General features: G+C 41.2%; 1 protein-coding gene across 4 annotated transcripts in view; it reads right to left on the reverse strand.

Moving 5' to 3' along the window:
• The window catches only part of arhgef25a (Rho guanine nucleotide exchange factor (GEF) 25a), a 75,575-nt gene that overhangs the window by 23,583 nt on the left and 37,702 nt on the right, over positions 1 to 14,290 (reverse strand). For all 4 annotated transcript variants that reach the window (XM_041798864.1, XM_041798863.1, XM_041798865.1 and 1 more), the window contains one exon: positions 94 to 401. In XM_041798864.1, the coding sequence (XP_041654798.1) occupies positions 94 to 401 (308 nt within the window). The remainder of the gene's footprint in view (positions 1 to 93; positions 402 to 14,290) is intronic.

Consider the following 14,290-nt stretch of genomic DNA (forward strand, 5'->3'; position numbering starts at 1 on the left):
ATGTTGATTTATGAGGTGGTTCATCTTGAAAATTCTGCATTGATTAGTCCACATGACCTTGAAAAAAATGCTATGTTACAGTTTTTTACTTACCAGTTCCCTGTGGGTGACAGGCAGGATGGTGAAGGTGTCGTCAGGCCTCGGGGGGCTGCCCAGGTCTAGGCTGTTGCTGTGGGATTGAAGAGGCGGAGGCTTTCCATCGAGTTTGCGGACCTGACGCTCCCCTTTGGCTGTGGCTCCGGCGCTTAGTTTGCGGACGGGGTTTGTGAGCCACTTCTTCAGGGTGCTCACTGAACGCCTGGAGCCCGGGGAACTTGGGGCCGAGCTGCCTGAGGCCTGGGGCGGCAAGGACGCCACTGAGGTGGAAATACTGCCCTCACTGCCAGCTGCCGAGTATGAATCTGGAGGAAGGACGCAGACAGAGAAGAAAGATCAGATGGTTATTGATTTAAAAATCAACTGTCTTAAGGATTAGCTCCGCAACAATCAACCACCAGTGCTCCGTCCCTCTTTTTTCCCACTATTTATCTGGTGCAATCATCATATTTTGATAGTATAACACAGATGCATTTTCCCACTAGCTTACTATATGGATGTTGTTCTGGTGCAAGTTACTTTCACTGCATAATTATACTTCATTTTATGTGCCATCTTCAGACAGTAACAGGCAGCATGCATTCTAAACAGGGACTCTATTCCATACTGGGGTAGACAACTGGTAAATAAGGATTTCATGGGTCAAAAGGCAAAGTACATCCTCACTTTCCTACTTAAGATTTCATGGTCAATAAATCCATTTATCTATGAACAAACAACAGTGCAAGCAATTTTTTAGTGAAAGGACTCCTCATTGACAGTAAGATAAGGGCACTGTTGGTCAGTAGGAGCTGATGTGGGAAGAAGACGTGTCAACACCAGGAAAAAGAAGCAACAAGAGAAATAAAACTAAGAGTGGATGTATAAATAGACATGTTCTCCAAACACAGCTGCCCCAAAACAAAGCTATGCGCTTTTAATAACAACCATACCCTGGTTTTTATATTTGAGTTCTGCAGACAATCACATTACAAGCTCATCCTCTGATGTAAGGAGGTCAGGGTGGTCGAGGTTTAATGCAACAGAAAATCAAAATAAAAAGCCAGACTAGCTGCAGGTTGCCTGCTGTAGGAATGTCAGGAGGACATGGGAAGTGGGCTACGAGGTGGGGGGTGAGCTGGGACCGGACATCCACTTTAATCCTTTGTAGAAAGGAAGATCCTTTGCTGGGGGACTGTTTGTTTTTTCTGTCTGGTCCTCTATTCCCATCCTGCCTCATCCACACAAGCATCACCACCCTTCCTCAGTCCTGAGATAGCTCTTCCTCTGAGCTGGATGTCTGGAGTGTTTTATCTGTTGTGTACCGTCCAGTCTGGCCTCCCATTTATCTTCTTGCCCCAGAGCTGACCTCTGACTTTTGATCGGCACTCTTCTACAAATGGACAAACACTCTCTCTTGCTTCGATTCCCCTCTGTGGTTTACCAAATCCAGCTACTATTTCACACCAATTACAGAGTGTTACGGCTAGCTCAAACGCCGCACATAATAATGGAAACTACACACAGGGATTAAATCATAATATAACTTTTATTGAAGTATTAAACAGTATATAACTAAACAAAACCTGAGCACACACAAATGAGGTGCTGCTGCTGCAAGGTGGGGAGAGAGTGAGCTGATTAGCAGATCCTGCCGAAATAGACTGGGTGATGAACCACAGGTGCAGACAACGAGGTGAAATCAGCCGTCAACAAAAGAGGCACCGAAATAAAACAGGAAGCAGTCATGTAACACAAAGTGAACATGAAAAACTGATAGATGACAAAACTTTAGTGTCAAAGAAAATTCACTTTCCAGAAAGTGAGCAGGGTTTTGTGAATCTGTTATGCATCTATTTACCAGAGGACAATGCTGACCTAATTTCAGAGCTTCTTATGTGAGCCTCAGAGGAAGATCTTATTACAGCACTCACTCAGTGGGGACCCAGACCCAGACTGCAGAAGCCACACTGACATGCTTGTATAATTATGTGAGTGTACTGTATTAAAGCACTAAGCCAGAATGTATTTTCAAATCACCCAGACTTAATTATTTCAATTACCCCGCTCTCCCACACACATGGTGACACTCAGAATGTTTACATGCAGTTAAAAAAGTTGAATGATTATCTTTGGGCAACTGAAGCTTGACTTTTAAAATCCATGTAAACACATTAGTCAGACTGAAATCGTACCAAAGTAAAAATTTCCGGAAGTCAGATTAATGCACCAAGATGATGTGGTTGCATTATCTCTTACATGTATACACCACAGTTGGACCAGGCTGGACTGGGAGCTATGAGCATGCTCCACAACATCTGTGCCAGGCTTTGGCCATGAAGTCACCAAAGCCCCACCCACCAAAGCGCTGCAGGTTTGCTCCAACTGAAGGCGAGCGACCTTGCCCACTGGAAGCGTGTCTAGAGTGCTGCGGTGCAGCGCGCAGCTTTGATCAGCGGGCAGAGACCACGGGAGAACTGCTAGTTCACGCAGGAGTAGTATGTCAACAGCAGATGATTTTACCTTTTCGGGTTAATTTATCATCCTTTCTGGTATGAGTCGATGATGTAATTGCTTCCGCCATTGGGTGAGTACATAAGAGAGTTAAAAGGTTAATGTTTGCTTAAAGGATCTGTGGTTTCATGTAAAACTCTTTGGCCATATGTCCTAAGAAGTTAACCTTTCCTCGTCAATGGCACTGTTGTAGCTCTGTGACCCACTGACCTCTCCGTGACCCTTTGTTCTTGCTGCAGGATGAGACGTACCGTATGTTCCAGACTATAAGTCGCACTTTTTTTTTATAGTTTGGCTGGTCCTGTGACTTATAGTCAGTTGCGACTTATATAAAATATATATAATTTAACATGTTTTTAAATGTTAATTCATACTGACTGACATGAACCAAGGAGTAAACATTACCGTCTATAGCCGCTAGAGGGCGCTCTAAGCTTGTGACAACTATACTAGTATGCTGCTCCTGTACCACTGAAAAAAATTAACTGAAACATTAACTTAAAGAAAACAGAAAGAAAGTTCGGAGTGAGTGAGAAACTTGTGAGGGACTGGCGAAAAGCAGAGGTTACTTTTACTGCAATGAAGAAAACAAAGAAAGCTAATAGCGGGCTGAAAGCAAGATGGCCAGAGCTGGAGGAACGAGTCCACATGGGTGCTTGAACAACGTGCTGCCAGGAGAGGCTTGTCAACTGTGCAGTTATGTCTCCACGCCCTGGTAGTTGCCAAGGAGAGGAATATAAATGACTTTGCAAGCGGGCCTTCTTGGTGTTACCGCTTCATGCAACGCAACCGCCTCTCTATCAGAGCACGGACAACGGTGTGTCAGAAACACACTAAATAAGTGCAACTTCTAGTCCAGTGCGACTTATATGTTTTTTTTCCTCTTCATGACACATTTTTTGACTGATGCGACTTATACTCCGGAGTGACTTATAGTCCGGAAAATACAGTAATTATGATATAGTGATGGTTTACGATCGGGAGTTTGTGCAATATGTTGCTTTTTGAAAGAACCGGATATTCTACGCTTATGACTTCCTGTCTGGAGCTTTCTGATGGACGGAAATTGACATAGTTTGGCAGCAGCCATAGCTGTGAGACATAGCTGTGCAAATGTGTCTCTTCTTCTCCAGCCAACAACCCACAGTGACAAACTTTGAGAATGAGCCACCACATCTCTTCCAGTGTGTATATCATTGGGTAAAATGCCTTTTCTGTGGATCTCATCAAAACCATTCTGACTTTGTTTTCACCACAAAACTGCATTTCCTCCTTTATCTTTCCACCGCATGTCTTAAACATTTATTTTCCACGCATCATGCTTGTTTGATCTTAAGGTGCCCAATTTCCTCATCCTTTCCTCCACCACTCCCACCCACCTCCACATGAAAGACTGGCGAGAGAAAGGAGATCTAGCAGAGACAAGAAAAGAGACTAGAGAGGCTCGGAAAGGGGTGGGGATAGACAGGAACTTTGAACAATCACTGCATGTGTCTGTGACAGTAAGACTGAATATAAAGAAATAGAAGTCCAAGCAATGTGAAATATCTTAACTGAACTGTAGAGGATTATGGGATACCAAAAACCATGACCTGTGCTGTATAAGTACTGATACAAAGACAGGGACGTGTCAAGACTTTTCTTGAGAGGGGTAGCCAAATTAGGGGGGTGCATGAATGAAAAAAGGCATTTTTACCTTTTCTGTCTCCAATAATCATATTTTCTTTATCTACTTATATTTTGGTAACATAAAGGTGCTAAAGGTGTTTATTTTGACTCTCATTACAGACTCAGCCTCAGGTGGTATTGTGGGACAAGACAGGAGCACTGTCAGTGTATGTGGAGCTACCGCTGTGTTTTTACATACTATACTCTCTTGTGCCTCTACAAAGCACTAAAATGAAAATATTTAGCTGTTGCAGAATCATTATGAGTGTAAAGGTTTATGCACTGAAAAAGGCAGCAGATATGGATATGGTAAAATGTGTGTTCTCTCCAAGGTTGATGTCTATAATAACAGCAACATGTATCGAGTGAGCTCATTTTGCACAGCGTCTCTGTCACCCTGTCTGGGACACACACTGATCTCATGACAGTTCATCTTGAACTCCCTCTGACTTTAATCTCAGAATTCTGACATTTTTCTCAGAGTTCTGACTTTTTTCTCACAAGTAAAAATCTCATTTTTTTTCAGTGGCCCTAATCATCTTCCGTCGTTCTGAGAGTCAGAGAGCCAAGGTAGTAAGACAAGTCATTTTTATCAGTGTGTTTCAATGAAAATACATTGAATTAGTGCTGAATGACACATTATAACCATTTCTTTCCTGCAGCGTATGCTTTTGTAGTCTAAATTAACTTTCTGTCACTGTTCAAACAAAATATTGAGTCAATCTTTTTTAGTTTAGGGTATTTAGGGTGGCACCAGGAGTGGCCAATCCACTGCGGGGGAGAGGGCATGCCACCCTTTGCTGTCTCTTTGGCCACGCTTCTGTGTAAAGCATACACAACCTCTACGGGAAGTCAAAACAGCACTGAGCACATGTGATAACCTCTACCCCCACTTCCCTGACCTCTAACCAGGTCCTCGCCTGGAGGTTCGTGTTTCCCAGAGTTCCCTGCTCAGGTTTAGTCAGACAGGCCAGGGGTTTAGAGGGTCACAGAACAGGACACGAGCAGTCACAGCGTTGCTAACCAGCTCCAGACATCAGTTGAGATAGCTTATCAGAGCTGGGGGAAGAGAGGATGACAGTGTGTGTGCCTGGAAGCAGTTAAGAGCAGCTTCATGATTAAGAACGGCGGGTCAGAGAGACACAGGACAGATTAGCCACAGCAGCGTGCAAGTTGAATTTACTGGTTTTACAATAAAGATTGTTACATCTGCATCAGTCACTATAGCAACTCTTCAGTTACCCTACAGATCCTTATGTGGCTCATTTTTTTATCGACCCTGGAGAGCTTAATCTGTTTTTTATGAAACCTATACAAGCCATTACAGGCACTTCTGTAGCAGATTTTTTCTTTCACATTAACAGCAGGGAAGCTGTAAAACACAAAGGGAGATGATGAGCTTCCCCTCAGAGCCACAAGCCTCCGCTCAAGATGAGAGGAGTTGATAACATTATACACCTACACAGAGGAAGTTGGGGAAATAAAACAATCCTCCGCACACTCACTCTGTCTTGCTACGTGCTAATAGCACCCGGTGACATTTATCTCTCTAACATTGCTGCACAGAAAAGATCACCCAGGCTGATTTTGTTAATACAGCTTAAGTATTGTTTATGTGCTGAGGATAATTAACAGCTGAAGGCATGGGGCAACAGGACTGCATTAAGCTGACCAAATCTGTGGTGATCACTTAATGCTGGGCTTTCACCAGTCGCCCACTCACCGTCTGAAAAGCTGAGCGGTGGCTGCAGGGTGGGAGGCTCGCCCAAAAAGTTGCTGTAATATGCAACGGTGGAGCCAAGTGGGTTTCTGCTGCAAAGTGGTTCCAGATTTCCTCTTGATGCTCCTAACTCACAACTGCTCAGTTTGATTCTATTTATTGCATAACAGAGCAATTTAATAGGGTCTAATTTAGGCAGTTTATATTCATTTATGCATAATGGGATATTTACACACGATGCGATTCATCATCTCGCAATCTCAGAGCCAAAAAGCTGCAGCTTGTTCTGCTTCTACGTCAAGGTTTTGACTCTCTGTCTGGTCCTCTGATCTGCAGCTTTATCAGTTAATCTGCTTTCAAACTCATAAAGGGAGATAAAAATTTACAACAGTATCAGTTGATGACTCGTTGCTGATATCCTTATGCAGGTAACATACAACTGCACCTGTGTTGCTTTAGGCTTCAGCAGTTCAACTCAGAGTTACATGCACCATGCTAGATGTGACCAGGAAAAGTGGTGTCTGGAAGTACTTGAACAAAAAGATATTGATAATTTGCAATGCAAGATATGTGGTGTTAAAACTGTGGTATCATAGAAATAATAGAGGGATGCTTAACCACATTCTCAAAGAGAAACCAAAAGAGACAGACAACAGGCCTGCTCATAACAAAAGGGTTGAATGGTGATGTATGTGTTCCCACTAAGATTCTGGAAGTGGGAGAATTACCTTTCTACAGGCTGATGGTGCTATCATAAGCAGTAGTGTGCTGTTTGCACAGGACAGGCCAAGTATAAGGGAGCATAAGCCAGTTCAGCACTTTGCCATGTCAACCTTTACCCCGAAGCCCTTAAAAATGCAGCTACCACTCCCATATCAGGCAGCTTACTCCACCCTTCCCACGTCAGCAGTAGACAAACAGTCTTGCCAATGATACCCATAAATGTGCACAAGAGAAGTTGCCACAAAGGGGGTCCAGCTGGCATCTCTGGCCATCAGTCAATGTCCAGACTGAAAGGGTCTAACTTTGAATGCACAGATACTGGGAGCGCCACACTGTCTTACTCAACAAACCTATCGTCCGATGCACGAGTCTGCGCTTGATCTCAGCCTTGAAGTCAAAGGATCGATGCATTACACAGGCAAGATAGGTGCTCTACGACCTCCACACTCTCACCATTCACAGACACAGACTCAATGGCAGCATCCAAGACATCCTCAAATGCCTGGAACTTTGTTTTGTCTGACATGTCTGACTGAGATGCAACCCCTGCTGGGGATTTAAATGTGGGTATACTGTATAAAGACTAAAATAAGTGTGTACTCTGCACTGCACGACTGGAGATGCCTCAATGAACAAGATTTTTTGGGTTTTTTTTGCATGTGTGGACAGGTGTATCTTTGAAAACAGCAATTTAAATCTCAAAAGATTACAATGAATGATATGATAAGGAAAATCAACATTCAAATTGGGGCAAATAATAATAACAATGCTGAAATAAAAGTACATTTATGTATAAATCCGATACATAAAAGGACAGAGCAGATCTGCATTGGTGAATGGGTGTGCTGTGTTTGTCCTGCTGAAGAAGTTTAGTCCATCTCCTCTTTATTGATCACTTTATAAGTGAGCACTGCTGAGCCAACAATCAGACTAAAAGCGTCGGCTGTAATGGAGCAAACTTGTTCACAGCTACTCTACTCTGGCGCTCACTCTCAATCCTGCAGCCTCATGGGATCATATAGGCAAGGCATCAGTAAACTCCACCAAAGCACACTGCCAGACAGACATGTAGGTGCCCACATGAATGGGACATACATGTTTATTTAAGGTCGGCTGTCCAGATGGGCTGCAGACTGTTTATTCCAGCTTCCAGTGTTATATCTATCTGAAAACAACAGGCAGCAGGTCTGAGGCAGATGACCCGCTGCTCACCACAGCGTCACACATGTCAAATGTCCAGCCAAGTTTAAGAGACTCTTAGAGCAAACAATCAATGCCAGCACCTCAAAGATCACAACCCGGGGGGGGCTGAGAGTGTGGCGGTCAACACGCACTCAGCTCCAACACACCATCTGCGTCATCTCTAAAAACTCTCAGCGCAACACTCATCTCTTCTCTCTCTCCTCATTGCCCTTCCACACTCTCCATGCTCTTTAGCCAAAGCTGAACTTGCATATTACATTTCACTCACTCAGAGGAAATGGACACTCTTCCCATCAGCTCGCAGGGCCTGAGGTGCACTCAGGCGCTCAGATTTGCAGACTGAGGGACCTGTGAGACAATGAGGCACTTAGTACCTGCAGCATTTGAGTGGAAACTCTCCAGATGTCCTCTGATGAACTTTAACAAACACATATTACAAGCTTCCTCTCTGCTGTATGCACGTGTTAGACATGATTCCTAAACAAAAAGTGAAATTTGGACCTTAAAAAACACACACAATTATACCTTTTAAGAGACTCTTAATCATTTTACCCTGAAATGCATGTTATAATATTGAGGGTTTTCAATTATCAAACTTGTGCATGATCAAACAGTATTGAAACCTGTTGCAATACCATGGCAACAAAATAAAACTGTATTAAATGTATTAAAACTTCTGCTCAATACATTTCTGCCATGATTCTCAACTGGTATAGCAAAAGTGTCTGATGCCCAAAGGCATTCTGGAGATTAAAGGAAAACTGCAGATTAAAGGATGATTGTAAAACAAAATGAGTAGAAATTACAGAAAAAGTACTTGGAGGGATGTTCACTTCTAACAAAAATGCACTCTATTTAGTCAGAAGAAGAGTGCTGAAATAGCTGGTTTGGATTTTTAAGGTTACACAACTGCATTTTTTTTACTTTAACTGTCCAGTCTTACAGAGGAAGACTTGAAAGTGCTCTTCCTCAGAGTTCACTACATCCTCCTTTTACTGTTTGAGTTGGTCCCCACAGGTTGGACCCCTCTAACTAAGTCAATAACTTCACTCAAAAAAAAGTGCAAACGTATCAAATGCCCAAAGGCATTCAGGGAAAACTCTGCAGATTAACTTGAGGTGTTAAAGTACTGTTTACCTAAAACAAAAAATAAAATGTTTTTTTTTTACATAGAAAAATAGAGCTGAAATGCTGGTTTGGACTTTTAAGTTTAAACATTTGTAACAACTTTTGTGCTGTAGGTTCTTACAGTCTCCACCCCTCTGGTTTTCTCTCATCGTACCAACATGAGCAAACACCAGTCTGACATCAGTCTCCGACATCCACCCATTCTCAGCTGGCTGCTACACCCAAAGTCTCCATTGCTTAAGTTTCCTCACAGTGTACCATCACCAGCTCACACTAGACACTCACCCATTTCATACAGCCATTTGACTGTAACTAAAGTCTAAAACTTACATCCTAAAATCACCCAGGTTTTCTCATATTGAACCACTATAGCTCACAACAGTCATCATCCTTCCTGTATCCATCTGTCCCTGATCACAAGTTTCCTTGGAATCTTTCTCTGTCCTTCATACATTCATCCCTTCATCTATCTCTCACTCTTACCCTTGTCCCTTCATCCCTTAGTCACATGACTGTTACAATCAGTCAGGCCTGTTCAGTGTTAGTGTAACTCTGTCATTAGCCCTTTAAACGGCTCTATCTGATATAGTCTGTGTGATGATTTGTATGGTACTGCTGGTTATTGAGCAAATTGTCCCTCAGGGATAATAAAGAATAAAATAATCCTCTCCCCATCCTTCTTTTATGCCCTAACCCTGACTTTCCTCTAACTGCACTGCAGTGCTTTCAGACATTGGCTAGTCCTGCTCTTGGATCACAACATGCAGCTCCCTCCTCTGTTGTAATGCCCAGCTCTGTCCCAAAGCTGCTGAGACCAGCAAAACCAAGACATGCACAACCAACCAGCAGAGAAGCACCGGGGGCAGAAGTACTTGGAGTATCCTTTCAGTTCTCTTCTCTAACTCTGATTGACTCAAGCATCGACCACAACCTGAGAAACCCCCTGAAATGAGCAAGATGGCTCATTTTTGCAGTGATTATGGATGTGCAGTTTATTAATAAGTGGAAAGAGACATGAAGTGTATATGACAAAAGTAAGTAATATTTATGATTTACAGCAAAAAAAAATAAAACCAACTCAAATCTAAGCAGGTGTATTTGTCTAATCTACTGTATCATAAAAAGAACAAATATCACTTTTGGTAAATCACGTTCACCTGGAAAGCTTTACGTAGACGTAGGTTACAACAGATTTTATTTTTCAATGCTTTACATCTTAAAACAAAACTCCGAAAATAAGCAAAAAATGGCAAAAATGGGTTTAAAGTGGCAAAAAAGTGGTAAAATGGGTAAAAATTGGTTTAATGGGACATGAAAAGCAAAAAGGGTCAGGAATAGCTGGGAAATGGTGAAAACTGTGAAAAAGTGCCAAAAAGTGGTTAAAGGTGCAAAAATAGGCAAAGAAAAGGGATAAAAGTGGAAAAAAAACATTGCAAAAATTGGTAAAAAGTTGTAGAATGGGTTATGAAAGGCAAACATGGTCTGGGAAATGGCAAAAACTGTTAAATCATGACAAAACATGGTTAAAGATGTTAAAAATGGGAAAAAAGTGTCAAAAAGGGTTAAAAATGGTAAAAAAAAAAAAAGTGGGAAAAATTGGTAAAAAGTGGGACAATTGTTTATGGAAGGCAAAAAGGGTCAAGAATGGCTTGGAAATGGTGAAAAACTGTCAAAAGAAGAGAAGAAAAGAAGAAAAAATGTACAAAACCAGCAAAATGTGTGGCTAATAGGGGTTAAAAAGTAGCAGAAATAGGTTCAAAGTGGCAAAGGCAAAAATTGGTTGAAAGAGGTAAAATTGGTTCAATTGTGGAAAAATGGACAGAAGTAGTGATGAAAATGGGATGAAAAGTTGCATGGAGAGGTAATGTGAACATTAGAATAAGAGCATTACCTTCTTTAAATCTCCAGAATGAGGTAACTAGCACCAATGCAACAGATCCAACACATATGCAATGACATCATCTATAAATCACAACAACAGAGGGTCCATTCCTTAGTTTTTTAAAGCTAATTGTACAGGTAGGCCTCGCTATCTGACACTGCTACTGTAAAGGACAATAAGAATACTGTGATGTAAATTCTAAGCCATATTGCCCAGCCTGCCTTTTTCACTTTGCTGATGTTGGCCTGTACATGTTTAAGTAGTGTTTTCAATAGAACGTCTCATTCTGGTTTATTTTAACCCTTAAAATGTCAACAAGTGTTTCATTAGCATGACACCAGCCCAACACAGCAGCATTTAAGAATTAAAAATAACAATCCAGAAATTAGGAATCTCTATCCAAATGCTCTTTTTTGCTTTAAAAGTCCCTGAAAAAGTGTAAATATTAATCTTAGTCTGTTTCATAACAACCTAAAAACTCCTCACAGGAGCTTTGAGGAGAAGAAGAGAGAAGGCGATTAAGACTGCTGCCTTCAAGTTTACTCGAGGGTACGCAGGAAGATTTCTAATTCCTAATCTAATGCATTTGTCACCATAAGCACATAGACATGTACGAAAAAGCACAAGCGCTGTCATCATTGTGTGAGTCTTGTCTCAGGGTATTTGCATGCATAACTTTTGGAGGGACACGGCCGTCAGACAGACAACTGAACAGAGATTTCCTGTCCTCCTGCTGACCTAGTTTACACAGACACACTGCACAGAAGGAAATACGTGGTAGGCAGAGTCAAGTAACACACAAACAAGCCACCAGAGTCTGTCTCCTTCCATCAGCTGCACACTGGGGCACATTTTTTCATCAGGATAAAGCATCAAAGTCACAGAAAATAACCCCACAGACCTGAATGGATGAAGCTGGCATTAATCCTATTGTTTGTGGAACAATGTGGACAAGTGATTCAGACACTTCTCCTGATGAGAGCTTATGAAACGTTCATAAAATGCCAGATAGATCTGAACCACCACTAGGGCTGTTGACTGTCAAAATAAGGTCAACACAAGCAGAGAAAGGCACTTCAAGAGGCAAAGTTTGTGCTTTTATCTTGAACACCATCTTGAACTGGATTTCACTTTGTCATTAAAGGCCTCCCTGGATGAGTAGATAGTGGTTCCTCACTGAGAGTACGATCTATTTTTTTCTTGGCAGAGTGAAAATGGATACGTGTTTATAGCGAGTGTGCCTGAAGAACTCCAGACGTTCCTCTAGAGAGAGACCTGCCAAGTTCCTGGCACCATCTGCCATTATTTCTTTTAATGTGGGCTACAGGGATCCACAGTCACAGCCAGGAGATGAGGCTCCAGTGTGGTCCTATTCACACTCACACACCAAAGCATCATGGAATTAGGAGTTGCTTGAAAAGGAAATTCCAGCTATGTAGTATCACTAAACTATCAAAACAAAAGACACAGTGAAAGAAATTTCCTGACCTTCAGTCTCTACAATGATCATAATCGAATTAAATTTGATCCTAAATTGTTCACAATGCATTCATTGTGTCTTTTATTAGAGCCTTTCTGATTTGTTCATGCACACAACTTCACGTTCTGAGTCTCTCATTCTCAGTCCCTTCTTGAAGGTTGTTTGCCAACAACCATAAAGGTCTAGTCCCATCTAGTCTGGCTTCAGGATCCACTACCACCTCCTTCAAGTCATGTTGCTTCAAATGCTAAACTAACTCCATCAATCTTCCTTCAGTCCGCACTTCTCCTCACACAGACTGAGTCTGTTTGGTACTTTTTATTTTGATCAATAAATCTCTGTTTTTCACTCCTTCCATTCAGCAGCTGGTAAAAGGGTTAAAACCATTTCAAAACAGACTCTGCCTTTCTTTTATAATCTGCCCCATTAGGATTTTTTCGTACTGTCTGTTGTAAAGGTCAGAACTGAAACAGGGAAAATGTGTTTATTCTTACTGTTCCTTTTACTTTGAAACCCTCAAAGAGGGATAAAGGAAATATCTTATCTTAAATATCTTATCTTATCTTAATAATCTGATCTCATTTGCTTGTTTAAATATTTCATGCTTTCAGTGTAATATTCAACAAAGGTTACTTCAATTGACAAATTCACAGCTTTTATCAGAAAAAAACCATGTGCATCCACTGGTTAAATGTTCCCTAGTTTCTATTTTGAAATTTCAAATTCTCCAGATTGATGCAACATTTAAGTTTGAGATGATCCTGTAGCCCAGATGAAGATGATGGAGCAAATTTCCTCTACTAAAGACAGATTGATTTAGAGGAATTTCATACATGACATATCATTAAGAGAAAAAAAAAAAGCTACACCACCAGTTTTATGAAGTCAGTAAAGAGCATCAATAATCAGGCGGTTCATGTAAATTGGCTATTGTTTCCACACAGTCTATTAATATGAGTAATAAATTGAATCAGACCTGATATCGACCTGAACATCTGCATACTTTATCAGTAGTGTAGCACAAGTCTATCAGCTTATCTTCACATCTTTAGCCTCAGCTTTTTGACTCTCTAAAAGATCGTTGCAGGTCTTGGCTTGGCAGTTCAACATTTCTAGTTAACAGTTAAATTCAGTGTGGCCACCAACAACATTAATATTACAAAGAAAAAGGGCAAATACCAGTTTTTAGAAGAAGAGGTTTAGACTTTGAAACAGGCAAAAAAATAAATAAATTAAATCCAGGAAAGACCATTTCTTTGCTGACCTCCATGGGCCTTTCTATGTCGCTGGGCCCAAGAAACCCCCTAAGGTGGGCAGCCTTGCATGACTGTGGTTTGTCTATGAGAAAACTGTGCAGCTGCTTGTCTTGGCCAGAAAACTTGTAGAGAAGATAGTTTTGATCTCCACAAGGTTTTCCTGGTTGGAAAAACGTTAAGAAAAATAAAAACAAATGTGTGTGTTTCATTCTCTGTCGTTTTCCCATGATAAAAATCTTATCATGGGATTCACCTCGTAAACACTGGAAAACTAGCTGTCATCCCAAGATACAATGTTAAATACGTTGAAACCTATAAAAACACTAAAATTTACTTGCTATCATGAGTAAACATAGGAAAATAAAATGTCTACATATCCATCTGTCCACCTGGGGTTCCATACATCATTTTTTTTATTTCCAACTGCATGAAAAACAGCTCCAACACCCTCCCCTGAGTCTCAACCAACCAACTGAGAATCACTGGTCTACTTGTTAATTGTAACTAAATACCTTTACCTTAAATATATATAACCATGTAAATAATGCTTCTGAAATTTGCCTACTGAGTCTAGTTTCACTGCACTTCTACCAAATTAAAAGATACTAAACTAATGTGGTGTTAGATTTCAACAGTTCTTG

Source organism: Cheilinus undulatus, linkage group 11 (assembly GCF_018320785.1).
Source record: "Cheilinus undulatus linkage group 11, ASM1832078v1, whole genome shotgun sequence".
Classification (NCBI taxonomy): domain Eukaryota; kingdom Metazoa; phylum Chordata; class Actinopteri; order Labriformes; family Labridae; genus Cheilinus; species Cheilinus undulatus.